The sequence below is a fragment of the Leptonotus elevatus genome, chromosome 1 (assembly GCF_054856555.1).
Source record: "Leptonotus elevatus isolate MCC_2025b chromosome 1, RoL_Lele_1.0, whole genome shotgun sequence".
Classification (NCBI taxonomy): Eukaryota; Metazoa; Chordata; class Actinopteri; order Syngnathiformes; family Syngnathidae; genus Leptonotus; species Leptonotus elevatus.
In genome coordinates, this window is record NC_141239.1 from 10,526,996 (window position 1) to 10,554,972 (window position 27,977).

Below are 27,977 nucleotides of genomic sequence, written 5' to 3' on the forward strand. Positions count from 1 at the left end.
TTGGCGTTACGATTCCAGCTGACACGAGCGATATTCTAACACGCAGCAAGAGCTGCGTGTCTCCCATTCTGAAGTTGTGGGTTTGTTCCTCAACTCTTGAGTGAATTATTAATTAATTTATTTATTTTTATTTATTTATTAATTAATGTATTTATTTTACTCTCTTCCAAGTGTCAATTTTACTCTGTTTAGAGTAAAATTGACTCTGTCGGTTTACAATGTCGGTGATCAACTCAGTGAAATAACACATACTCTGGACACCATTTAACTCTGGCAATGTTAAAATGACACTTTGACAAAAAATTTAACCCTTATATTTTAAAACTCCCATTTTTGCTTGGTAAGATTGGCTAAATCCTTAGTTAAACAGATACTTTTTTCAATTTTACCCCCCAGATGAAATGATTAGTTTGTCATGTTTTCTGCACACATAAAAAAAAGACTTAGGTCATTATTTTAGGAGGGTAACAATGTGACTTATCTTGACTTGTGAGGCAACAACGGAGAAGTGAAGACATACCTAATGAAGTGTCACTTCTTGAAGACATACTTTTGCATACAAGTGTATCAGTATTCAAATGACACGCTAATCATTAATTAGACTGGAACCCCTTCTTTCAAAACGCATGAGGTACATCTAATTCTGTACGAAGGGATAAGAAGCAAACAATGAAATTGCTTTTGTCTACTGGATAATAAATAAATAAATAAATAAATGTCGTCCTGTCCGCAAAGAAAAGAAGCTGCAAAAAAAATAATCCATGTACTGAATACAGCTTTACGAATTCCAGTTATTCCCCAACCATATCACTCTGCAGCCGCTATCAACTGCAGCCCGAGATGCGACATGACCAACAATCCGATTCTTAGAAAATAGTTGGCATTAACGTATGTTGGACTGACAAATACCTGAGAAGAGGGAGATTTAACTGGCTCAAACAACATGACAAGACACAAAGGAGATGATAAGCCCCTGCTGTTGTAGCCCGTGCACCCGCTGGATTTGGCATGTTTGAGGGGCTGCCAGAAGAATGCTTTCATCATCCCCCAAGTCAGTGCCATGTACGACAACAAGGCGAGCTCAAACCAGTTAATCACCCAGCATCGTTTTGATTACATGAAGCTTTTTATAACCTCACCTCTCAGGCAGGAAGATTCTATAAGCATGCAAATGATCCGCTCCGGCTCATTTATGACAACTTGGCAGCAGGGTGAGTTTTAAAAAGAGAAGAAATGCTGTTCGAATAACTAGGTAAAGAGTTCATGTGAAAGGCAACTTCTCTATCACTGCTCCATTTATGACTTGGTCCCTGAATGTCAGTGGCGCCATGTTTTGTAACGCTTGCTCAAGAACAGCCAGCGATCTACAATTGTAACAGCGCATTTGAAAAACTCAACTCAACCCGTTCAGGTTTTAAGCAAAATGCAGGAGGTTGTTATCCGGCCGCCACAGCTTGTATTGAATCAAAGCCCTCACTAAAATAACCCGAGCACAACAAGTTCCTCCAGCAGAGACCTGCAATGATTTGTTGATTTGCAGCATAATTGAGTTAACTTCCCTTCCGTCCCCTACTTTCTTTTTAGGCCCCCTTTTTGTCTCTGCTCTTTTCACATACAGTATGTGTAAAATACTCCTCTCCGTTCCAAACGGGACTTTCCTCTCCTTTCCCTATTTTCCCCAGAGCTCCCTTCATTCTCAGGTCCGCATCAAGTCGTCTTTGCAGCAATGAACCTTTCGCATGCTGGTGATTAATCCTCAGTTGGCGTGGATATGATGCGTCGCGAGACCAACGACCCCCAACTTGACCGACTCTGCCGGGGGCACCAGATCAAACTTCAACTTGACATGCCTGGAGTTTGCACTCTTGTTTTTCCAATACTGTTACTTATTATAGCTAAATGGGAGTGTCATGAGCGTACTATTTAATTGCAGCATAGCAGTAAGTATGAACTTTTTCCACAAGCCTTGTCCCATAGTTACTAATACTTAATACTCAGTGTGGATCCCCAAATATTCTCAGTTTGGCTATTTTACTCATTCCAAAATGTCACACTTTTTCCACAATTTTGCACCCACAAAATTGCAAGTAATTTCCAATGAGACATTCAACATTCAATATTTCTGAATCTGACCGATTCAAACCGTTACAACTTTAAACTCTTCAGCTCATTGCTATGACACATTTTTTTTTCAACATTTTAAAATATAAGCATATATACTTTTTTTGCAAAATAAAAGTATACATTTATTGTGTTGTTTTTTCCTCTAATTTATACACTTTTTGATTGATTTAAACTGTTCCAACTTTAAATGCTTCAGCTCGTCACTACAAAAAATTGTACTTTTCAAAATTTCAAAAATAAAAACTTTTTGGAGGGGGTTATTTTCCTGTTTTTGATCAATTCTCATAGTTCCAACTTAAAACTGTTCAGCTCATTGCTATGACACGTTTTTTTCCAATTTCTTTTTTTAAATATAAGCATATATATATACCTTTTAAAAAAAATTCAAAATAAAAGTATACATTTATTATGTTGTTTTTTCCTCTAATTTATACACTTTTTGATTGATTTAAACTGTTCCAACTTTAAATTCTTCAGCTCGTCACTACAAAAAAATTTACTTTTCAAAATTTCAAAAATAAAAACTTTTTTTTTATTTGGGGAGGGGGTATTTTCCTGTTTTTGATCAATTCTCATAGTTCCAACTTAAAACTGTTCAGCGCATCCCTAGCCAAACTTTTTTTCATTTAATCCAAATGTATTTATTTTTTGGGTTCTCCACCCCCACCCCCCCTAATTTCTACACTTTTGACTTAATGTAACATTCCAACTTGAAACTGTTCAGATTGTTACACATAATTACAATGAATTAAACAACATTCCATATCATTCAAAAATGTTAAATTCCATTCCACATACTTCTATGCCATTCAAAACTCTCCATTTGCTTCCACGTTGTTCAATATTATTTTATATCATTCAATATCATCCCATTATATTCATTGATTCCAAAGCATTCCGCATCAATTGACATGCTTCCATAATTTTTCATTTCATCATTGCTTTCAGCATTCCCACGCAATTTCTACAGGAATTGCATTTTCTAATATTTAACTTGTAATTTTCATTATTCTGATTCTTTTTTTTCTGCTGATTGTAGAGAAACAGCCAAGTCACAGAATATCGCCCCCTACCTGATAGAGGGTCAAATCAAGAATACCATATAGGTATGGGAATTAGCCATTTGAATTGATTTAAAAGCCCATTAAATAGCTACCTAATAATCCTTGGATCGCTGTTCTTTGAACAACCATTACAGAAATATTTTTCACAAATGCACTGTAAAAACAACACGCCAGGACTTTCAAAACACCAAATTACAGCTCTGTGCTTTCATGTAAATTCTCCCGGGTAATAAACCAAATAGAGGCCTCTCCGACAGATGAAAAGCACAATTTGAACGTGATTGCGCAGAAGAAAGTAGGCATAATACTTAATTCCAAATTGCAATACATGCAAACCTCAGTGGGACTAATCTCAATCACGCTGCTCTACAAGCATCGAAATCTCAACGGTGTCACTTCCACATAATTAGCTACGTCCCCATGAGGCTGAAACTGAATTAGAGCAGGATAAATAGATAAATAAAGATACGGCGTGTCTCTAATGACAGGATGACGTACAGAATTGAGATGAGAAATGTTTTTCTCTCTTTATGACTTTGAGCCATCGTGCCAGGTGATTTAACAATTTGATATAAAGGGGCGGGGCATCAATAACTATAAAGATAACTTAAACTTGTCATCATCTCGCAATCATGTGTTGCATGATGATACAAGGTCAACTGCCGCAAATATTTGAAACGGCCACACTAAAAAGGGAGGTTATGATTACCGAAGAACGAGATGCTTATCGCTGAGCGCCAATAAATACTGTAAATTAAAGCCTCCATCAGCTTGCATTCTCTATGCTCAAGTCCAATACAACTTTGTATGGTTTGATGATTTGTAACAATAAAAGTGATTAGAGGCTTGTGTAGCTTTAAACTGACGTTAAAATGGCCACTACACAATTCACATTAAGACAAATTAACCATGTGATTTTCCCAGCTAATCGGCAAAAAAAAACATCCATCCATTTTCTAAAAACTTTGTCCTTTCTTACGTGTTGGAATCTCTCTGGAGAAGTAGAAGAGATATTTGGGGCACAAGATGGTGACCACCTCCCCAACATCAGCATTTGGCCAGCAGGTGATCTTGTCCCACGTACCACTGCAACCTGGACAGCACACATAAAATGACTAGAGTAAAAAAAAAAAATTATGATAAATTTCATTGCTTAAAAATATTTCTACCGTCAAAGTTGTTCAGCATCAGAATTAGCGTTGCCATGGCAGCCAGAACATCAGATCCATAACAGCAGATCACCTTAGTTAACACTAAGCTGCCACCATGACTAATGAAAAAGCTCCCTGTCCTTTGTTACATACTCTGATTTGAATTCATCAGTTGGCTGGGACTTTCCACCGTGCATTTGATCGCAGGATAGAAAAGTGGGTCACCGCACCTTAACTTACATCTGCTCATTATGTTATCGGTGAAATGTTTGGCTGGTTGACATGAAGCGCATTACTCTGGTAATACAGTGGCAGGAACACTTAAGGGAATCAAGAAAAGGAAAGATGAGCTATGTTGTCATAAACCATGTCAAGATTTTCACTGAAATGATTAAAACGGGAAATGTTTTAGATTGCTTGACCTCGGCAAAGATCTACTGCCTCTAATTGAGTGCTTTTCGAGCCACAGGCACAAAAAATTTTAAAGTGCAGAGACGAGGGGTTTTGCTTCAGTCATTTTGCTTTCTGGTGTCTTTATTTATTTATTTCTACCGCACATTTCATACTCAAAACAAATCAGTAACTGATTTAGTTTGCAAAAGTACACAAAAAGTGCTCAACCAATATTGGCGAGGATCAACAGTACATAAATGTTGACATTTTTTCCCGCCGCGTCTTTCATCTTCCAGGCTCTGAAAGCAAGCCAATGAGAAAACAATTCAGTATGCAGCTCCGTGCAAGCGTGAATGGTGTCCATCCATCCATCTCTATTATGCTCGTCCTCATTAAGGTCGAGGGTGAGCTGGAGCCTATCCCAACTAACTTTGGTTCAGAGGCAGAGTAAGTATACTCTCGACTGATTGCAAGTCAATCGCAGCCATCGCTGATGTTCCCCAAAAAAAAAGTGTGATATTGCCCATCCGTTCCGTTTAACATTTTAAATCATCCTGTGTGAGCCAGAAAATAGCCTGCAAACTAACAAACAGCCACTGTCACTCAGGGCTGCCATTTTTAATAGCCTGTGCATGTGTGTTCGGTGTAAAAAGTGGCGCATCTTGATTTTCGTGCAGGTGCAACCCTACAGCGTAAAAATTGGTGGCAGGATGTAGACAAATCTTTAGACCAGGTCTAAGTTGTGGCGCAGGTAGTGTAATGCAATTTTGGTGGATTTGATTGAGGTGCAGGCAGTCTTATTCTGAGCTCCGCGGGTGTGAGTGGTGGATGTCATTTTATTTCATTCTTCAATATGACAACAGTGTGCATTGCACCCTTAGGATCTTTGTAGAAATCACTTCATTGAATGCGTTATAGTGTACTTTGCGGTTTGGTTATTGTGGATTCACTCTATCCAATTTTCCTTTGTGACCATTTGTGACATTTGCAACCGGGTTTCTGGTTAAGGTAAACCATTTTAAGATGAACTCATTAACTCCCAGCCATTTTCACTGAAGCAACCCCCTTCGCTCCCGGCTGTTTTACTGGATTTTGACTGATTTTACAAGGCCCACAGAATATTGTGGTCTTTTGCTATAAAAACATGGAACCGACCAAAGGAAAGATTAGAGTCTCTTCTTTTATCAGGGAAAAAAAGTAGCACTTAGCATTAGAATATAGCTCAATTTCATCATTATTCACAAATCCATTTAAAACACTGTGGAAAATAGCTTTTTTTATCCCTTATACTCTGCTGCCATCTGCTGACCGTTTTTGTAATAACTACCATAGCTTTAACCATCCTCTTCAGGTGAGAGGCTGCATCAAAGCCTTGTCAATGCTATAGCATAAAACAAAAACGTATAAGTACGTTTTTGGGACCATGGCAATATTTACCATAGAACGTTTTTATACGTTTTTGGGAGCAAATGAGTTAAACAGGAAAAACGTCATCAGTGGCTTGGTATTTTGCATTTTAGAAGTTACATTTAATTAAAGTTTGCCTCGACCCTCTTATTTTGTCACATTGGCTTTATTTCTGTCATATAGAATTGAGGCTTGCCCTCGCTGGAGTTTCTGAGTGACACTTTTGTCAGTATGACAAGATTCCTTAGCCGAGCTTTCTTTCAGCAGGTTTCCAATCCCTCTTCGACAAAGCATCCAGTTCGCTCGAGGTTCTTCGTCAAGGTTCCTCTGTCAAATCCAGTCCTGCTTCCTGTTGTTACTTTGTATTTTTGTCATGTCTGCGTTTGGATCGTAATACCACACCTCACGTAACATTCTTCTCCATATTATAAGCGAACACAATTATTTGGAATATTTCATTTTAAAGTACGATTGCACCATATTGTTGCTTTAAAAGGCACTTAATGAACATGAAAACTCTGATAACCCAAGTTGTTTATTTAGGAATTTGATCTAAGCCCACATGATGATCTGGCAGGAGGAGTAAAAGTATGTGCAACCATGCAAGATATAATGCCGGGGGAGGTTTGAACAGCCTTTGTTGTTTTTTGAGCCAGTTTTGTCACTTCCATCCTGACATTCTGTTGAAATGGCAAATAAGGATGGGACAAGAGTATAAGAAAGGTTGGCCGTCCACATACCTGTTGTTTTGTTCTCAATTTGAGCCTCACACAAATCCTTCTCCTTGTCTAGCTCCTTCATCATGTCGCACATCTGAATCTGCATGGAAATCACCTGTAAAGCAAACAGACGGCATACAGTACAATTCTCAGCATGATGACTCAAGTGCAGGGGAGAAGATGAAGATTCTTTCTCGAGTGCTTTTTATATCAAGGTGAAATCTCAATGATCGTCTCCTGAAATGAGCCACACCTGCGCAGCTGTGAATTCCCTCATCTGGCATATTGAGACAAAAAATCCATTTCCGGACAGTAATTCAGCCACGATAGTCACCATATTTGCATATTTTAAAGAGGTGGAGCGTGCCCACAGCAATGGGGGTGAATGCGCAACTATCAGACACAGACCCTCTGCAGGAGATATTGCGGTTACTTCGACGATGAGTCGACTCTCTTATAAACATAAATCAGACTGATACAATTCAGCTGTCTTCCGTCACATTGTCAGTCCAAATGACTCCCACTTCGTCCCCACAAGGTAACAGCCAGACCTCTTTGATATGTGCGACACTTTGCAGCAATCAGAGTCGAACAGGTAAGGGCAAGTGTAGCCTACTCCTCAATGGAATAGCATGTCTTACTTCTAGAATTCTATTATCTTGCAAAAATGACTGCACACTGTTTATTGATCAGCGTGTCCCATCATTAGCGGAAACAGAAAATAGACTCGCTGAGGCCCGTGTATGACATTGGCAGTTAAACTGTAAGGTCTCCCCCTGTGGATGATGCAGTCGGCCGTGCATGTGACGTGCACAGTTGGAGACCTCTTTGCACCCACGACTGTGTGTCCGTTTCTGAACCCCCCCCCCCCAATAGTTGAGCCACACGGTCAGAGCGGTGCTATTAAGATGGTAATGATTGCTGGATTTTCACTTTTCTTTGATCCTTCCTCGGGTCTCCTGACAACTTCACGACGAGCTGGATTCTGAAGTATTCGGTTTAGGTGAACGGTATGGGATTTTCAATAGGTTTTAGGTGAATTAATGAGCACACGCACGCACATATGCACACACACGCCCGCACATGCACATACTCACGCACATACAAAAAAAAAGAAAAAGAGAAAAAAAAGGGGGAAAAGAGAGAGAGCAATGATGATGACATGTCGAATCGGAAAGATTACCGAATGAACAATACTGAACACTCTCAACACAAAAAAAATGATAATGATTATAATTAATTTAATTAAAGGGGAAGTCACCCCCACCACAAAAAAATTAAAATTAAATTAAAATTAAATAAAAAATCATGATAATATCATGTTCTATGCAGCCCCACTAGTCTAAATATAACATCCTGGTTAATATTGCGTTAGTGGAATATGAGTTCAGCAGTAAAATCCAGCAGTTTTTATCAATATTAGAAGGTGGCCATTTTGCCACTTGCTGTCAAGTGAAAATGACATCACAGTTGCTCAGGTCTCAGGTAACAACCAATCACAGCGCAGCTTCAGAAAACAGGTGAGCGGTGACTGGTCGCTGCCTGAGCCCTGAGCAACTGTGATGTCATCTTCAGTCGACAGCAAGTAGCAAAATGGCCGCCCCCTGAGATGGATAAAAATGTCTGGATTTTGCTGCATAACTCAAATTTTCCACAAATGTAATATTAATCAGAATGTCATGTTTAGACTGGTGAGCTCACATATAACATTATTGTCAAGAAATGTTTAAGGTTGACTTTAATTGGGTTCTACAATGATTCAGAGGGGATTGCCCCACGTTATTGTCATATTTATTAAAGAAATAGACAACATCCGCCACATAACATCCACCAAAATCGCGTTACACAACCTGCGCTACTTAGTTAGACCTGGTTTTACCGACTCTAAAACCGTATCTACTTTTTGTCACCCAATTGCCGATACGCCAGGGCGCACAACAGCTTGGTGCGCCTGAACGGCCAGGGAGGCGTAGCGTGTCTACCAAATTCACAGACATGCAAACGAAAATGAAAATGCGTCTGTTTCCAGGCCAAATTGCCAGATGCCAACGGCGGCGGACCAGCCGTGTCCAGCTGTCTACGAAAATATAGCCCATGCACCAGGCATCGATTAGGAGTATGGCATTCATTGTGAGTCTTCATTTACACAAATGTACAGTATTTTATGATGGTAATAAAGAGACATCCGTTTGAGGCTTGTGGCTTTTATTTATTTAAAAAAATAACAAATATAAAAATAAGAGTGCATAGTTTAGGGGGAGTTTTATTGATGTTTGATTCCAATCAAGACACTGAAAGATAATTCTTTATGGCCAATTATTGATAAACAAATCTAATGATGCTCTAAGCGTTGTCAGCGTTCAAACCAATAGTGCTATTTTCGGGCTTTCGCCTGACTGTTGAATTCACACATAAATCATACATGCTTCTCCACAGGAGACCAATGTAGCTAAGGATGCTGGAAACCGCTAAGTGAGGAGACAGACAAAGGAGGCTGTTGCCATGGTGTCGCGTTAAGAAGACCGTTACATCCCGGGTCCAAACCGGGTATAAAAACACATAAGTGGCAGAGACATGACAGACCATTTATAATTTTAGGAGGGTGTGACGAGCACACAGCTGACTGAGTGAGTCTATATCCATGTTACAATGATGGAATCGAAATCCTTCAGGTCAAAAAAGTTTACAAAAACATCAACAGCAGGGAAAAAAAGATTATTTTTTTTCCCCTATTGTTCAGATTAAAGATATCAAGAAGTTATTAAAACAAAACATCGTTAAGGAAGATGACAGTGCTGTTCTTCTTCCTCCTGAGGTCACAATGGCGCAATGCATCCAAAACAAACTCTCTTCGCTAATCAGCCGCGTCTTGTGTGCATATTGCATCTGAGTTTCATATGGACTAACGCTTACTGGCAGATACAATAAAGCATTCCTGAAAGGAGGTCACATGTACGTTTTGTTGTACTCACAGGTTTCAGCAGCATGTAGGGCAAAAGAATAAAAAAGCTCCTCCAAAGTTCTGCATACATATCCTTAAAATGTGTATTGCTCACCCCAAAAGTGAATCAATGGTTCGTTTAAAAAAAAAAAAACCCCGCAAAAACAAGATTAGGATGATTCCTCTTGGCTGACTTGTGCGATGTTGCGCGCGGAGAGCAGCGCGGACCGCACTAGTGGGGAAGTTCTCCTCCCACTGAGTGCTCACAAGTGACAAGCAGCCAATGAAACCTGCTGAGTGCACGGCGAGGCACACCTTACGCACACCTTCCATTTCGCTTCCTCCATCCTTTGTTTGTTGCTTTCAATGCATTCCTTAAATCCACTGTTTATGTTATGGGAAAACATACGGACATTGAGGGAAGCCGCAGCCACAACATTAGGCACACCTATACTCGGTTGTCAGGTTGTTGAGTAAAAACAAAACAAAAACATTACACGTTGACACTTTTTCGAGAAAAAGATGACTTGAAAGCATCATCAGATGATCTGTGTAACACAATAAAACCCAGAGAAAGCCTCAAACTAACACGCTAACACTAACACGGACGGCCCAGGGGCCATTTGCAGTCTGCCATCCATTTTTCAGTAGCCTGCGGCAAATACTACAAATGACATTGATAGATATGCAAAGATACAATAATAAATGATTTTCAAAACACTGCGGTGAACAAAGATAATTCCATTTTAGAATGCAGATTTTCCTCCACTTTTGGCGCTGTGCCAACATCCGATTCATGAACATGATGATGATCTTCGAGTTACTGGTCAACTTACTCCAGTTTGCTCTATTTTTGTTTGTTCTGAATGTGAAGATTGTATTCGGTAGCTGTTCAGTGGGCCGTCGGACACCCCAAAATCTTGAAAATCCTCAACTATTTCCTTGTCACCTTTAACTCATTCAGGCCGTAAGTTTGGACACACTTTCTTATGCAATGCATTTACTTTATTCTCATAGCTGGTTACTTTGGAGATTCTCATGGAGGGCATCAAAAATATGTGTGAACTGATGCCGAGTTATGTAAATGAAATAACTGAAAACATGTTTTATATTATAGATTCTTCAAAATAGCAATCCTTTGCTCTGGTTACTTTTTTGCATACGCTTGACATTCTTACGTCTGGGAACTCCTTAAAGACTGTTGGAAAACCCTATTCAGTGACTACCTTTTGAAGCGAAGCGAAAGAATGCCAAGAATGGGCAAAAAAGTCATCAGCGAAAAGGGTGGCTATTTATTTATGCATCTATTTTATTATTTTCACCTTTTTTTTGTTAAGTGCATAACTCCAAATGTGTTTGTCAGTTGTCATAATGAGGTGTGTTCAAACTTTTGGCCTGTACTGTACGTGTTTTAATACTTTGTCCTTCACTTCCAAAAATGTATTAATACGTTTTAAATGTATTTTTTTATGCTAGAGCATACAGAAGGCTTTGATGCAGCTTCTAACCTGAATAGGTCGCTTAAAGCAATGGTAGTTCTTACAAAAAACGGCCAGCAGGTGGCAGCAGAGAATAAGAGATCAGCCAGGGCCATGCTGCAACAAGCTCTTTTTCCCAGTGTTTTCAACAGGTTTGTGAATAATGATGCAACGTAACTATATTCTAATGCTAACTCCTGCAAAACGAAAACAGATACAAATATACTTTTTTTTCTGATGAAAGACGATACTCATCTTTATTTCGGTAAGTAACATGTTTTATTGCAATAGAACGACAGTTACGTTATGTAACTACGGTTCCATGAGTCCCTCCCGACCGCCAGGTGGCGGTGCTGAAACAGCACGGAGCGCTGAATACCAGCGATGTCACGAAGTCCCTGAGAAATGGACCTCACAGATGGGCCTCCGCAGGGACCGCGAACCACATGCAGTGGATGAGGAGAGGTGACATCCAAACTGTAGAATCTGGAGAACGTGCAAGGCGACGACCAGGAAGCGGCCGCAAAGACGTCCTCCGAGGACACTTCTTTCAGAACAGCCCATGAGGTAGACACACTTCTGGTGGAGTGACTGCGCACCCCAGGAGGAGGGGGACGACCAGAGACCCGGTACGGCTGCCGATTCACCTCCCCGATCCAATGGGAGAGGCGTTGCTTGGAAACAGCAGCTCCCTTATTCGGGCCGTCGTAAGACACAAAAAGCTGGGTGGATGTACGGAAACATGACGTAGCATCCAAATAAAAGCGGAGCGCCCTCACAGGACAACAAAGACCCGGAGCGTCATCCCCATCCGTCGACGGCGGAGCAAAACGAGCGAGACGCATAGGGGGGTTGGCTTGAGAGCCAAAGTTTGGGCACAAAAGCAGCATTTGGCCACAATGTGACCCCTGCCCCGTCGGGATGCCAACGAAGGCATTCGGGACTAACAAACGGGGGGGCTCAATCCCTGGCCCTCCCGGATTTAGGATTTAGGGAAGCTCGGGGCTGACCATGGGGCCCTTGGCCAGAGGGGTGAACCCCAGAATACTCATTAGGCATACGGTCCAAACAAAAAATGTAACCAGCAGGAATGAAGGTCTGTCAAAAAAAAAGACGAGACTCCAGGATCCAAAAAGACTCGGTTGAACAGTCCATCGGAGAGAGGCCACACTCAGTAGGAGGCTGAGAAAAGCCAGACGTGTCCAACTTTAAACGTTGGAAGGCGCTAAGCATAACAGTGCGCACCAATTCCGCTCCAGCTAATAAACGTTCTGAAGGAGGAGAAGACGGGGCATGCAAAATCTGTCAAAATCCAGTAAAAAAAAGAAAAGAAAATTAAATTCTTGACAATATGTTCTATGAAGCCCGACTAGTCTAAAATACCATATTCTGGCTAATTTTGCATTAGTGGAATATGAGTTAAGACACAAAATACAGAAGTTTATTTTATCAATATCAAAAGGCCACTTGGTGTGAAGTGAAAATGACATCACAGTTGTTGAGGTCTCAGTTAACAACCAATCACAGCTCAGCTTCAGAAAACAGGTGGGCTGCGATTGGTTGTTGCCTGAGCCCTGAGCAACTGCGATGTCATCTGGATTTTGCTTCCTAATTTATATTCCATAAATGTAATATTAATCAGAACGTCATGTTTAGACTAGTGAGGTCACATACAATATTAATGTTTAAGGTTGACTTCCTCTTTAAAAGGAAGCTGTTGTATAGCAGTTTTACAAAATACGGTAACTGGAAAATATAAACAATAGATAATTGCTTGCTTGCTTGCTTTCGCTGCGTTTAATAAATGAAAGAATCTCAAAGTGTCCCTTGCATCCTTCCATTTTTCTCTATGTGGCCCTTGAAGGAAAAAAAGTCTGGACACTTTTGCTTTAAAGTATTCACTAAACTGTCTTGACTTTTCGAGGAAGTGAGTTACTGCTTCACACTTAGAGGAGCAGACATACAGATGAACTGCTAAGTTTGGTTCCCACGTATACTGCTGGGCATAATGTATACAAAGCTGTAGATAAGAATGCTCAGTATTTTAGTAGTATTTATTTGGTACACGTGAGCTGCACACATCAGCGAACGAGATTCAGTACAAGAGCTCAATGGATATTATAGTATAGTTGTTAGTTGGCAGTACAGCTTCACTTTTGTATTATTTGTAATTCGTAAAACAAAGATGTCCGTGCCTCTTTTATAGTGACCTCAGTGTCTGCACATAGTGAACAATTTTGACTGCCCACGTACTTCCAACCACGCTCAAACAATAGTGTCGGAGTTGTTGTTTTCAACGCGTGTGCTTTGACCTGTGATTTTCACTCGCCTGTTTTTCCGCACAGTGGGTGACTCAGCGAGGCTTGTGAACGCTTTGAAGAAAAAAAACACAATTCTAAAGGGATTGAAAATCATATATGTGCTGTTGTGCTGCAAAAGTTTGAGGGATTTGTTTGCTGCGCTCGGTTCACCAGGGTCAATGTCTGCTCACCTGACTGTTGATTTACTTGCATGGTATGTGGCTCTTGAAATGTTTACGTTCAAAGATATTAGCTATTAGCGAAAAAAGCCTAAAAGGCAGGTGGGTCATAATTCACCATAAGTGCGCGACAGAACTTCATTTGGCCTTGAAGTAAGTTGATATGATGTGACTAATGTTGAATTCTTGTATAACTGCACACATTTCAACACCCCTTAAAAAGTTACACGCCACATCCACAGTAAAATTACTAATACACTCATACAGTTGAGTGCAAAATTTTTCATCAACAATATGCCTCAAGAACCCCCGCATTAAGCTACTACTAAGAAATATGATTAGAAAAGAAAACATTTTGAATATGCAAACCCAGCCGCTGGCACAAAGGCTGTCGAGAAGCACCAAATGTTCCCAAATAAATGTATGCACACTTATGAGGTTTCTTTTTTCATCTGATGTGAACAACCCCAAAAATGCTCGACACTCAAACTCAGCGTGAGTAAAGCGGCCATTAAAAAGCCTCTCAACCATTGCTGTCTTTAAATGATTCACAGTGCATACCGAGAAACTTGGCATGAACGCTTTGACTTGCTGGCCTAAAACATACCTTATTCATCACCTCACACTCATCATGGGGGGACTGAGCCAACGGCAAAATTGTAAAATTCCAAAAGGAGGATTTTGCTGTGAAAAAAAAGAAGATTCATACGTTTTTTTTTTATGGATTTGATTGATGTTGATAACTTTTGCAATCCCACACAGACACCGTATCTCTGGCTGACTGTGTTGGATGGTCCCCTCTCGCCTATGAGCTGCTGGGCAACATCATCATCATCATCATTGTCAAATGGGTTTGTATCATGAAAACACACTTGAACGCAAGGTCAAGCCTTCATCATAATAATCATTAGTTGGAGGACTGATGGAAAAAGGCTGCATTGAGTGTGTGTATCCAAACACACACATATTTCGATTTCACCAATTAACTTCCACAACTTGAGGAACAAAATGAAATATTAATAAAAGGGGATGTGGAATTGTCATGAGATATATATAGCCATGCACTTAAAACGGTGTGTCGCTGGCATCATGCTGTTTGCAAAGACATCACGCTCTGGCAGTCGGTACACAGACAGCAAAGAAAGAAAAAAGGAAGTCTACAATCTTTCACTTATTTATGACTTTGATGACGCAGCTCAAAGTGACAAGCACGTTCCTGCACATGTGAGGCAACATAAATGCTTCCCAAACTCACAGTAGGACAGCCAACAAGTCACAAAGACTTGCCGCGAGGTATATGAAAAACATTTATACAAGTCAGTGTTGATTTAGCATTTGACTCAAACTGTGCAAGTCTTTTTTTTGCTCAATACCAGTTGAGTTTCCCTTCACAAATGTCCCTCTTGGGTGTCACAGTGCATTCAGACTGACAGGAGATAGATAGATAGATGGATGGATAGAGAGAGAGAGAGAGAGAGAGAGAGAGAGAGAGAGAGAGAGAGAGAGAGAGAGAGAGAGAGAGAGAGAGAGAGAGAGAGAGAGAGAGAGAGAGAGAGAGAGGAGGAGGTGGTTAGGATAATCTAGCTATGATGCTATCCAACGTTGCTTACTTTGAGTACAAAAGTAAACAAAGCCTCTGCCATATGGCCTGCGACCACTAGAGGGCCCTCAAGAGCAATTTTAAATAATTTTTTAAAAAAGGTTACGTATAGTAGGAAGAACAGAAATGTTTGGATTAAGCTAGACTACTTTTTATTGTATTCGTTTTTTTTAATGCCTTGTTTTAAAACATTTTGTCACACTGTTCACTGTTGACGCTGTTAAGTTACATAATTATTTAAGTTCAGATCCTCCCACGGTGAGTGAGCATAGGACACGAACTATTGTGTAAGTCTAACCTAAATAGTGTCAATTTATAAACATTTATTTTTAATTGTATTATATTCATTATAATCATTCAAGGGGAAATTCAACAATGAGTGACCAATTCTAAATATTATTGGCAGAAATAAATGGCCCACAACTTATTTTTGCTCAAGATCCCATGGAGATGTCATCTACAAAGGTATGATTCATGTGTGAGTTTGGCATGGACGAACTTGAGAGTCCTGACCACAAACTCATCAAACATATTCGGGATGAAGTACAGTACATTTTGTGTCCCTTAACATGGGTGACCTCACAACGTTTGGCAGAGATTGTGGGCCTTTTGTCCCACTGCCCTACATGTTGCTGGTCTGACTATTGACACATTGTACAAACAGTTACGTTGGGCCGTGTAAATACTGCCTGACTTGACTTCTAAGCAGGTGCTAGCATTTGTAAAACAGCAACTTCAAATAATCATTCATAAAAGAATGCATATTGATGACGTTTCAATGAACATTAGCTTTACATTCTCCCATGTTGCTAAGTTTTAGGTTTTAATTTTGCCACATACAAACACACACACACACACACACACAATAAACGGGATCAATAAGCATTGTTAGATATTGAATAAACTATAAATATCTTCAGGAAAATGCAAATGAGTTCCGTAATAATGCAGATTAAAATAATATATTTCACTTTTCCACTCTCAGCACAGTCAACAAGTAGTCTGAGTTTGGGTTGAGCTTGAATGTGAGCTCCTGCCCGCCCCCAAGAACCACTGTCCCAAAAATAGCTCACCGGTGATAGGACATTGTGATTTCCTAAGAATGTTGCAGGCATGATCATTTGGGAATGTAAACACTTTTGTAGATATGAAGAGTGGCATGTTGATATTCATCTGTTTTCTACCTTCATCATTGTATATAACTATGATTGTACGAAATCATGATCGTCACACAGATAAATATCACTACTATTTATTAACATATAATTAAAAGTATTTCGGCATATTTGTTATTTTAGCTATGTGTAGTCCCAAGTACGCAGGAAGCTATTCTAGGCTATCTCTCAGTTTCACAAAGGTTGGTGTGTCCTTAGGTGATAGGTGAGGTCTGTGTAGATTCTCATTCATCCCGGCAGGTCATGGTGATCCGCAAAGGTTGAATCATTCCCTTTAGGTGTGAAAGTGAGTGTGAATGGTTGTTTGTCTACTTATGCCATCCAATTGGCTGGCGGTACAGAATATCTCTCACTCCACAAATTGTGTTTACGCTTGCCCATATCTTTTAGCAGCAGTGACAATATTAGATATAAGTTATTTGTGACGTTGTTATTTCAGACGTGGAGTGGAAACCGCTATACTTAGGGGAGAGGTTATCAAACTTGTCTTGAGTGTTTTGAGTAGGCCTATGGCAAGCAATCCTCCTGTGACAACACAATGAACTCTTTGGTTTTGGTATCCTCGTCAAAATCACCCAGTCATTATGAAATTGTAGCAGAATAATGAGACTTGTAGTATTGTTTATAAATGACAGAAAAATGTATATATGGTACAATGATGCTTAAAATATGTTTGTTTAACATGTCCAGTGTCCGCTCTGTCATTTGGTCCTGCCCAACCTATTGGCCAAGTATTTTAAAACACAAGGAATTTGTCTTCATATGAGCTACACTATGTTCCAGTAAGCAACTATGACAATCAAAGACGTGATATGTAAGTACAGACTTGACATCATGTAAGAGTACCATTACCGACCAATGACAGCTGTGCAAACGATGTGGAGAGTCATCAAGCAAAGATAAAGTGACCAGTAGTGTGGCAATTACAATACAATGACAGTTGTGCAGACTCTGTTAGCAGAGTGATTCAGCACTGCAGAATCATGTCACATTACTGTCTCCAGGATAAATAAACTGTGAGTATCTCATTATATGGACGCCGGAGATATAAACACATATGACAGGCTTCATTTATCAGCGTGGGAGAGAGAAGTGCTTTACCTGACACTTTCAATAACAACACCATGCCACGTATTATTCAACTGTGGTGTGTATGTGTGGGTTTGGCGACCCCAAGTGGACAGCAATGATACCTGCAACTCACTTTCATACGCTTGCCGACGCAGCTGTTTTTTGTTTACATTTATGACTGTTTTTCTTTCAAATATTTACTGTAATTAATTATTACTTTACTATCGCGTTAACTTAGTGATTACAGAGCGTTCCGACTTACGTACATATTCTGGTTATCTCTTTTTTCGAGGTAAGGGTGTCTTTTTCAGATAACGCCCAACGTCTTTCTCGTTCCGCTTGTGTACATTTGATTCAACAGGTAAGCGCTGCCATCTTCTGGTCATTATTTACTATGAAACTGGCAATTTTTTTATTGGCTGCTTCAAACATGACGTAATACCCGCGAATGAGGAAATGAAGCAAAACAGCTTTTGTTGTGGACTTCTTCGACGCGTACTTACCGTTTGCTGGTGTTATTTTCATTACCGCGTTTTAAAATAAATATATATATATATATACTTTAAGAAACTAACAAGTTGTTGTTGTTAGAGTGCAGAAATGAGTGACTTCCCTATAAGCCCCCTAATTTTATTTGGAGTAGGTTCCAGTTTTGCCTGTTCAGGCCTGTTCTATCATTTATACCAAGATAAGAAAAGGGAGTTGGTAAAGCTGAAGGTAAGTAAAACTCACTCTTAAAGCACTTAAACCTCTCATTTCTTTTAACTAGTCTGTGTATTCAAGGTCGTGTCAATGGTTCGTTTTAGGAAATACCAGTATTCCGTCCAGATCATCGTTTGGCCACACTGCTGAAATCATCTCCTCACAAAAGGCTACAATATGTCGCAATAGAAGGTACAAGTACATTACAGATGTTAAAAGTGACAGGTTACTTCAGCGACCAGGTCGAAATAATTTGGACCCCTTAATAAAATTCAAATAAAACACTTATTTTCTCCAATGACATGACCCTAACCCAATGTTGAGTGAATACTGTATTGAAAACATGGGGCCGGGAATCTTAAGGTAATATTAATTAGTTCCAATGGGGCTAAACTTTTTGAATTTGGATCTTTTCTCTGTAACCGGGACTTCTGTTTTCAAGGCCTGGTCGAGGCAGATGAGAAGCCACTTACCAGCCTGTTTGTGCCAAGATGCTATGGTGTACTTCAGAAGATAAAAATTGTGGAACATGCTGAATACTGGAACGCTCGCTCTAAAACATGGTACGTTATAATTCAGTCGGTCATTGTTTCTAATTGTCACTCTACAGACACATTGTCCAGCAACACTTTTGATTACAGGTGCTCTCGGCCAACAAACAGGAAAGAAACCAACAACTCTGTGCCCTTCTCTCTTATTTGTCCTGACTCCTACATCTCTGACTTCCATGTGCGGTTGCAAGACCCCTCAGAGGGCTCAGGTTATTTCCTGGAGAGGGTTTACCACCGAGTAAGACGAGCCGAGGACGGCTTGGTGAACGTGGTCTTGCAGGGCATCAGCGGGGAGCGAGCGGTTGCGATGGAGGAGAGCGAAGAGATGCTACGTGTGGGGAGCAACCTGACTGTGTTTGGGGAGGTGGTTCTGGAGGGGGGCCACGGGAGGCTGCGGGCCCCGAAAGATGGCAGAGAATACGTCCTGGTTCCCACTGACTACAAGAGCTTCATTGAGCGGCATGAGCGATCAGCCAGCATGTGGAAGATGTTGACGGCCCTTACAGGGATCGTCGGCGCCTCCGTACTAGCGGGAGTTATTTACGACACTATGGGGAAAGATGATAGATCTAAATAGTATCGCATTCCTCATTGCAAATTGGTTTCCGATTTGGAGTTTTTACTCTTTTCTACATGGGGCAATTACCAGAACTCACTCTATTCTGGTTGTCTCACTATTTCTACAGGGTGGATAAAAATGTGTAACACTTGACTCAACTCTAAATCACTTAACCAGGGATTTGTTCTTTTGATTTCCAAGAAAATTATCATGAAAATGTGAGCCAGGCCCCCGAAAGAATGCAAGAACATTCTAGCACGCCACAAAATCTTTCACAAGAGTGAAAGCCATTATAGCTGTGGCTCAACTCCATATTTCTGTCAAATGTTCCCATCTATGTAGGCGTAACAGCCAGGTGTTCCAATACTTTTGAGAAATTATCAAACACCACTCTTTAGCTAACCTATGTGACTATGTTTTACATCTGTCAATTAAGGTCTTATCTGAGCCAACTATCGACAACTGACCATTCTAAGAAATGTGAAGTTTGCATTCGTGTGAACAGACTGCCGATGAAGTTTCATCAGAAACAAACAAAAAAGGGATGAACACTAACACGGAATGTTTGAGCAATTTTATTTTTGTGTTTCTTATTTTATACAGGCAAGAATGAAATGTCATATGATTACCTCTTAAATTATGTTTTAACTGGATAATTTTGTGAGTTGTAATTCATTTTAAATTAAAATGCTATCAAACAGTGGTGTGGTTCTAATTCATTATCTACGCTTTTTAAAATATGAATTCTGACTCCACTTTTTGTTAAGCAGTCCAAGAGCCTCCTCCCTTTCAAATTCATTTTTTTGTAATTCATAGCATACACATGTAACCAAACATGGATGTCAGTTGTAAATCTTGGGTGCGGGTCCATTGTCAAGTTTTCGCAAGTCTGCTTTGACCGTTAAAAATGGCAGATTATTCTCCATCTTCCTCTGATGATTCCTCAGCCTCCTTCAGCCACTGGATGAACTTCTGAAGCTTCAGGCAGATCAAGCACACATTTTGTCACATTACAACCACAAACCATTTATTTTAAGGTCATGTGATAGCGCACAAAAAAAAGTTGATAATTATGCTCATTTCCCAAACTCTCCATCTTAACTTCCCATTGAAATTTACCGTCAACTATTTTTCACCTTTGCGTACTTACCCCTTGGTTTTTGCGGATCTGTCTGCTCTTTTCTGACGTGACACTTTGAGAAAACCAGTGCAGAATCATCTCCTCCTCTAGGATTTCCAGTTGGTACATGGTCATAAGAATCTACAAAGTAAACAATGGAAGCTTTCCATCTCCGGGTACTGCCAGCCTTTGCAGGCAGCATGCATGTTGTCGTGCAGATAAGCTTACCTTGCACATGGCAGGCCAGTGACTGACCTGCTCCAGGAAGTGATCCTCGAAAGCAGACAGACAGTCCAGCTGGTCCTGTGATCTCTTCACGTAATTCTTAAACACTGGTGCCCATTTCTCCAATAACTGACAAGAGCAAATCACACAAATTGTTAGAAATGTGACCTAATTTGTGTTTTTATTTTTGATTAAAGACGATTAGCTTGATTATATTTTGGTCAACAAAGGAATTATTTCTTGTTTGACAAAGTAATTGATCATTTTTTATCACAAAAGGGAATAGGGGTTGATTTCTTGTGTGTATTACCGGCAGAAGGCCGGCAGCGTATTGAGATGCGGTGAGCTGCGAGTTGTGATGCTGTAATGGGAGATCCAACAGCACTGCGGTCAGTATCTGCATCACTTCCTGTAGAGTGATGTTGTAGGCGTACCTGGACAAGTCACACATGATCAGATCGCTTTGAGAGTGAGCACATCCACCGGACGTTCCAACTTACTTGAGGGAGTTGATCTCAAGCACCAGGTGGTCGCAGCTGATATTCTCGTCCAAGCCTCTTTGCAGGGTGCCCAGCACCTCCTTCTGGAACACTGGAGGTTTAAATTTATTTGAGTTGTTGAAGCAATTCCATAACAATCATGGTATCATTAATTCTGAGTTGAGTAGAATTCTCTTATTTCTACCATGTCATCGTTAACTCATTCACTGCCATTGACGGCTATAGACGTCAAAAATTAATTTGAACCGTTTCTATTAGTTTAACATTATTTCCCACTTTTGTTAACAAGAGAATGAAAACCTAGAATTTTTTGTTGTTGCATTAGAACAGATATAACATTTGTGATTAATTGTGAGTTAACTAGTGAAGTCATGCGATTAATCACGATTAAAAATTGTAATCGCCTGGCGCCCCAAATTTTTAATAATCCTTTCTTAAAATATATTTTAAAAAAAAGATTAAAATTATTATTATTTTTTTAAAGAAAAGATTATTAAAAATTAGGGGGCATCAGGCAACTAGAATTTGTAATCGTAATTAATCGCATGACTTCACTAGTTAACTCACGATTAATCACAAATTTTATATCTGTTCTAAATGTACAAAAAAAAAATCTAGGTTTTCATACTATTGTTAACAAAAATGAGGGAAAAATGTTAAACTAATAGAAATAGTTAAAAATTAATGTTTTTAAAGTCTATAGTTAATAAAACATCCAAGTGGCACGTGCAGGTAAAATTGTATACATATTCAAAGGGAAGGAAGACGAACATCAACTGAGTTTGCAGGTTGGCTGACATGTTTTTGTCAATATACCCCAAGAATAAAAAAAAAAATCAGTACAATTTTCACCCTTATTTTCAAACTTAGCCCATTTTGAGGGCTTGCAAGTGACTGGACACCCCGTCCCATTAGTGTTAATTCCGTTCACGAAAATATTTTCGTCAACACACATTTTGATGAAAATTAAGTTCACGAAATAAATACTAAAATCTATTGACATTTTAGTTGATGAACAAAGATGAGGCTTTTCTTCTATGTTTCCTTTCAGATATATTGTATTTATTTTAATGCAAGCATTGGTGTCTCTGTCTTGGAACTATAATATTCAAAATAAATATGCATATGTTATGTTCCATGTCTGGCTCTATTTTTTTAAATTTGTTTTTCATCAAAAAGATGGGAGAAAATGTTATGTGAACAAATTTTAGAGCAGATATTTATGCTCAATATTATTTACCGACCAAAAAATATATATAAACGGGTAAAATGATTGTCCTGACTAAAACTAGACTAAAATGTTGACAGTTTAAAAGTAGACGAATAAAATGTTTTGAATGAGGTTGACTAAATGTGATCAAAACTGGACTACAACTGAGACTACATTTTAAAATGGCTCATAAAATTAACACTACGTCCCATATAAACAGCTGGGCCAATGGTGAGTATGGGTTTGTTACCATGACAACCAGGGCAGGGTGGAGCATGGGGGATTGAACAAGGCAAAGAAGCCCAACACGTGGGGACAAAAAAGACAATACCGGTAGTAAAAACTCGCTACAATGTGTCGTTCATTTTGCTTGACTTTATTGGTCCCTAGATGGCAGTAACGAGTCTTTAGTAAGCTTGACTCACCTTTGGCATCATCCAGCTCAGGGGAAGGAATGACAAGATCGTCAGGATCATCAGGCTCACTGTCGTCGCTCTCACTCTCAAGATCGGGGTTTAACGTCAAGCCTTGGACAACAAGAAAGGATTTGAGAATGCGGCATTGTGGGAAATTGTCATTTCAAACAGCAGAAACGAGACGAAACCCTAAGATCTTGATAGTTGTCCTACCCCAGAGACAATGCGACAGCTCTTCATCCTCGGTGTCGTCCAGACTGCTGGCTTTCCAGATGTAGCCTTTTCCGTCCGCCCCAACCTCAGCGGCGTTAAAAGCTGCAGAGCAAACTAATTACAGCTTACTTCAACTCGCAGCTGGAATTGGCCCATTTGTCAAGACGCACCTTTTTGTTTGATTTTGTCCTTGCGCTGCCCCACCGTGGCGTCATCGCTGAGGAATTCGTCGTCATCTTCTTCCTCCTCCTCTGCCGGATGATGCATGGACACCACCGTGCCCTCTGGCACACTGATGTCGGGTCCGATCACCACCTTGAAAACAAGTGCAGACTCATCAACATTTGGAATTAAGTAGCGGTAGACACAAAAAGAGCTGTTTGACTATTTACACCCGGGATATTCCATGTTGCTTACGTTGTACGCCAGGACGCACTGTTTATTAAGCTGGACGCCTTCTTTGATTTCAGCCTTGTCGCAGACCACAGAATGACTGATCACCACATTGGGGCCAATTTGAACGTTGTTCCAGATGTAGGCGTGGTCCAGAATTACATTGTCACCTGAGACACAAAAAAAGTGACGATATTGCAACCTTGTTTGCTTCCGTTTCCAAACCTCCAGTAAACTCACCTATGCTGCAGTTGTTCCCAATGACGCTGTTGGAGATATAACAGTTGGCCCCTATGCTGGTGTCACAGCCAATGAGAACGTTCTCCTCCATCTGGCTGCCGTGGCCAAGGGTGACCCCTGACCCCCGGTAGACGTTGTGGCGCGAATAAGTGCAGCTCCACCTTTTCTGGTCGGTAAAATTAGCCTCGGGGGTGAGAGGGTAGACCCACCGTCTCACCAAATCAGACGACACCGAGTCGTACATGAGCAAGTTTGACACTCGGGCGCCATAACCATCTCTGGTGACATGCATATGGATCTGATTCCCCAAGATCTGAGGGAAGATTGGAAAAATTGTGTGGAGCCGTCGCATCACAGAATGTGGATTTGAAGGAGCAGTACGGATGATTAAGGGAATCCCATTGTGGATTGTATTGTCACTTGCTGCCATCTTTTGTATTATGCTAGCTTGAAATTGACTTTTGCATCTGAACAGATACTGTATAGTAGGGGTGTGCCCCAAAAAAATCGATTCTCATTTAGTACGATTCAGAATCGATTTTATTTAAATTATTTTATACTGTCTATCTTGCCTTTGTCTGTGTGTGCCTTTATTTGGAGCGCTGTTCATGTTGTACCCGGTTTGGCCACTGAGGGGCATTGTGATTCCACGCGGTCTAATACACAGTTAAGTTGTAGCCACATTAGAGAGTAGAAGGAAAAAGTCACGATCAAGTTATTCCAATAAAAGTTGTTTTTTTGCAGTGTGGAGCCGTTCTTTCGAGTGATAAAAGTGCCGCGAATAGCACGCTAATTAGCATTAGCGATTCAGACTGGAGTAGATCATTACAATTCCTTGCGCATCTACAGATTGAAGCAAAAATCGTTGTCAATCAAATCATTTTGAATCAAAAATCGTTCTTAATCGAAAATCGAATCGCAGACCCAAAAATCAGAATAGAATAGAATCGTGAGACATTCAAATATTCCCCACCCCTACTGTACAGTCATCCTTACACTTTCCTGGAAAATCACCACCATCCCTTTTTTCTCTTCATATTATGACTACCTAGAGTCGATGACTCCGGGTGAGAGGCGGGGTACACCCTAGACTGGTCGCCAGCCAATCACAGGGTACATCATTTGTAATTTACAACCCCTGTAAATTACATTTACACATTTGGACAATGTAAAGTCTGAATGACTCCAAAATGCATGTTTTTGGAATGTGGGAGCCCAGGAAGGAGCCACAAAGCTCAGAAATATGACGCAAGTATACAACCTCACCACAAGATGTCTCAAAATCCTCTACACTGCTCCTTTAAAATAAAATATCAATTGCTGTTGATTACCTCTTCATTGACCAACATCCCCCTGACAAAGTCATTCCTCGTTTGGTAGTCAAAATTGTCGGTGAAGAGCTCCGCAACCTAAAATATGAGACAAAGAAATGAGACGTGTCTCTTTAAAAAACAAAAAACAAAATCCTTTCACTAAAACTGATTTTTGGAAAGGTTCTTACCTGCGGTGAGCAGATGCTGATGTGGCAGTCAAGGAGGTCATGTCTGATTTCAAACTCATCGCTTCCACTGTGGAATATATTCTGGGGATGCAGCAGTTAATTTAGTCACTATACATATTTTCAACAAAATACACGATGACAGTAGCACATTAAAGAAATTAGGACCAGGGCCCATTGAAGTACACATCGGCCAGCCACAACATGAAAAACAATCTCAACCTCAATATCTATTCTGAAAGTCAAACGATACCATGAGAAAAACCTCAAACATCAGTACAGTGGTAAAATGACAAAACACGGAGGATATTCATGGAAATTTTAAAAACATAAAACAGACTGCAACCTGTTTGTTAAATGCAGTGGCTCAGTTAAACCTGAATTTTCAGATAAATACATTTTCATACAAATCTCACAGTGTACATGTACAAGTTTGCTGATTAGTATTCTCTAACTTTGAGTTAAAAAAAATTTTTTTGCAATAATCAATTTATAGATTCGTATCGGGATTAATCGGTATTGAATCGAATCGTGACACGAATCGAAAGGTACTAGGCAATTCACACCCCTAATGGAAATTATTAAATACTTTACTGTATTAAACTTTTTCTCAGTTGCTTTGGTACATTTCTCAGATCAGAATTGAATTTCTCAAAATTACTTGTTGAATTTTTACATCATTAGGTCACTCGTACACATAAAAAAAAAAAGAAGTTTACCATTCCTTTCAACAAGTTGCAAATGCTTTGGCACATCTGTACAAATAATTATGCCCAATTCTCTGTTGTTTCTAACATTATCAATAGCTTCTGTCATGTTGATCAAAATGTATTGTAAATGTATTTATGCTTCACTGTAATTCCTAGAGTGTTGCATGTGCAATTTTCCCTAATGTTCAAATTGTTTCTACTTTTTTTCTTTGTGCTGTCTTTTCCTTTCTGTGCCACAATGAAATGGATTGTCAACAAATGATGGTGCAAAGAGTAAAAATGAAATGTGAATCTTTTGTAAACAATCTTCCATATACACGGAGGTATTTACTGTAAATCGATTTAAAGCTTGCCCAAAAATATCTTTACAACTGCCTTTGTATTCGATCATTTATCGGTATACTGTGAAAATGTATGTGAAAGGATCACGTACCATAGGGAAATGAAGCTTCTTTAAGCATTGTGTCTTGTGGTAGTGTAGAACTCGCTGACTCTTGCCGTCCATGGCAACGATCACGTCATCTTCCTCACAGCGAGACTTGTGACCCGGCGAGGATTTCTTAAAGAGCATCGTCATCACCGAGATGTTCTTGTCAATTTTTCGACGCTGCCTAAAGCACAAAAATGATTAGTTAGGAACACCAACATGATGTCATTAACGTAGAAATCAGTGATTCCCAAAGTATGGTATGTGTTCCACTAAAGCATCACTGCCTAAGTAGTTTAGTAAACCTAAAGATTGTTTTTAAACTTTTACGTACATTTTTTTTATTTCACTTTATGAGCAATGCATTTTAAATGAATCAGTTGTAGGGTTTTTTCTCTCCATATTTAAATGTTTATGTTAAAACATAATGTTACAACAGCTTAGAATATGATTAGAAATACTTTTTTTTTTTTTTAGGAATAAAACTCATACTACGCTACAGCATTGCATTCATTACGACAATGGTACTTAGAGAGCCAAGTATATTTTATTACTATTACTAGTATATATTTTGTGACTTGGGGTAAAAAGTTTGATGACCACAGAATAAGATCAATACACCCGCTCCAGGACCAAGGCGTAAGTAATCACGTGTCCACTACCTGTATAATGGCATCTGACACGTTAGCAACATTTACTGAGAATCTTATTAGCATTTAATAGTCGATCATAGTCTTACCCACCTGTGCTCCAGCAGTGCCTGGCTGATGTCAATATTGGATACCACGTCTCCATAGACTAACAAGAAATCTGAGCGTACAAGAGACTTTGCATCAACATCCCTGAGCACATCCCCCAGGGACCTGTACAGGTCCGATGTGATGATGTGGACTGTGTTCGGCGAGGTCGATCGACACCATTTAGACTTCCTATCAGATACATAACAAGATGAATACACAATGGCGTCCACCTGGTTGGCGTATTGTTTATAGTGACACTTACAGCAAGTGTTCCTTTATTTTGCCAGCCATCCAACAGCAAAAGACATACGTTTCTTGGACCCCCGTGGAAGTGAGGAACTCCAGAGTGTAGTCGATCATAGCAACATTACCCAGAGGCAACAAAGCCTGTCACCAAAGTTTGACAGTTACATCAGCGAACAGTAGCGTGACGAACGCTGTTATTAAACAATAACTAATACGGCAGCAATTTAATGCTAGGTATTAATGATGCCAGTGTAAATCTGTACACAGCTGTTTTAGCAGACATAAACCATGGAAGGTTTTGCAGCATGGTTAGCTGCTGGTAGCAAACCTGTTAGCTCAGCACGGTGCCTTACCCGCGGCTGGTCTTTGGTCACCGGGAAAAACTTCCGGTTAAAGCTGTCAGCGACTAAAACGGCCTGCAATTGGGGCTCTTCTTCATCTTGCTCACAGCCACCTTTTCTACTTGAAATTTTCTGTTTTCCTCCTTTACTCGCCATGCTCAACTATTTTATTCCCACTTGAATCAACGATGGCATCAGAAACACCTACGGTGGCCGCGGTTGGACAATTTTTTCTTCTTCTTTTAATTTACTTACAGCTCTTTGGTGCATACCGCCACCTACTC

At 39.9% G+C, this 27,977-nt stretch overlaps 3 protein-coding genes across 3 annotated transcripts in view; 1 reads left to right on the forward strand and 2 right to left on the reverse strand.

Moving 5' to 3' along the window:
- LOC147180674 (vasoactive intestinal polypeptide receptor-like) overlaps positions 1-10,011 on the reverse strand; it is a 26,780-nt gene extending 16,769 nt beyond the window's left edge. Inside the window, exons 1-3 of the mRNA XM_086074946.1 lie at positions 9,831-10,011; positions 6,880-6,973; positions 4,168-4,281 (exon numbers count right to left, since the gene is read on the reverse strand). Coding sequence (XP_085931072.1) covers positions 4,168-4,281; positions 6,880-6,973; positions 9,831-9,890 — 268 coding nt within the window. The 5' untranslated portion in view covers positions 9,891-10,011. The remainder of the gene's footprint in view (positions 1-4,167; positions 4,282-6,879; positions 6,974-9,830) is intronic.
- Positions 10,012-17,649: 7,638 nt separating this feature from the next.
- Positions 17,650-20,114, forward strand: mul3 (mitochondrial E3 ubiquitin protein ligase 3). The gene is made up of 4 exons (XM_086082645.1): positions 17,650-18,319; positions 18,409-18,496; positions 18,747-18,867; positions 18,946-20,114. The coding sequence occupies exons 1-4, from the start codon at positions 18,203-18,205 to the stop codon at positions 19,430-19,432; spliced, it is 813 nt and encodes a 270-aa protein (XP_085938771.1). The 5' UTR covers positions 17,650-18,202; the 3' UTR covers positions 19,433-20,114.
- On the reverse strand, positions 19,974-27,929 carry eif2b5 (eukaryotic translation initiation factor 2B, subunit 5 epsilon). Its single transcript, XM_086082614.1, has 16 exons — positions 27,706-27,929; positions 27,369-27,493; positions 27,110-27,295; positions 26,373-26,550; positions 25,233-25,313; positions 25,063-25,140; positions 23,732-24,044; positions 23,516-23,661; positions 23,269-23,413; positions 23,099-23,200; positions 22,895-22,996; positions 21,260-21,350; positions 21,070-21,193; positions 20,763-20,888; positions 20,565-20,675; positions 19,974-20,392 (listed from the first exon to the last, which is right to left on the reverse strand). Exons 1-16 carry the CDS (start codon positions 27,847-27,849, stop codon positions 20,330-20,332), a joined length of 2,115 nt encoding a protein of 704 aa, XP_085938740.1. The 5' UTR covers positions 27,850-27,929; the 3' UTR covers positions 19,974-20,329.
- Positions 27,930-27,977: the final 48 nt, after the last annotated feature.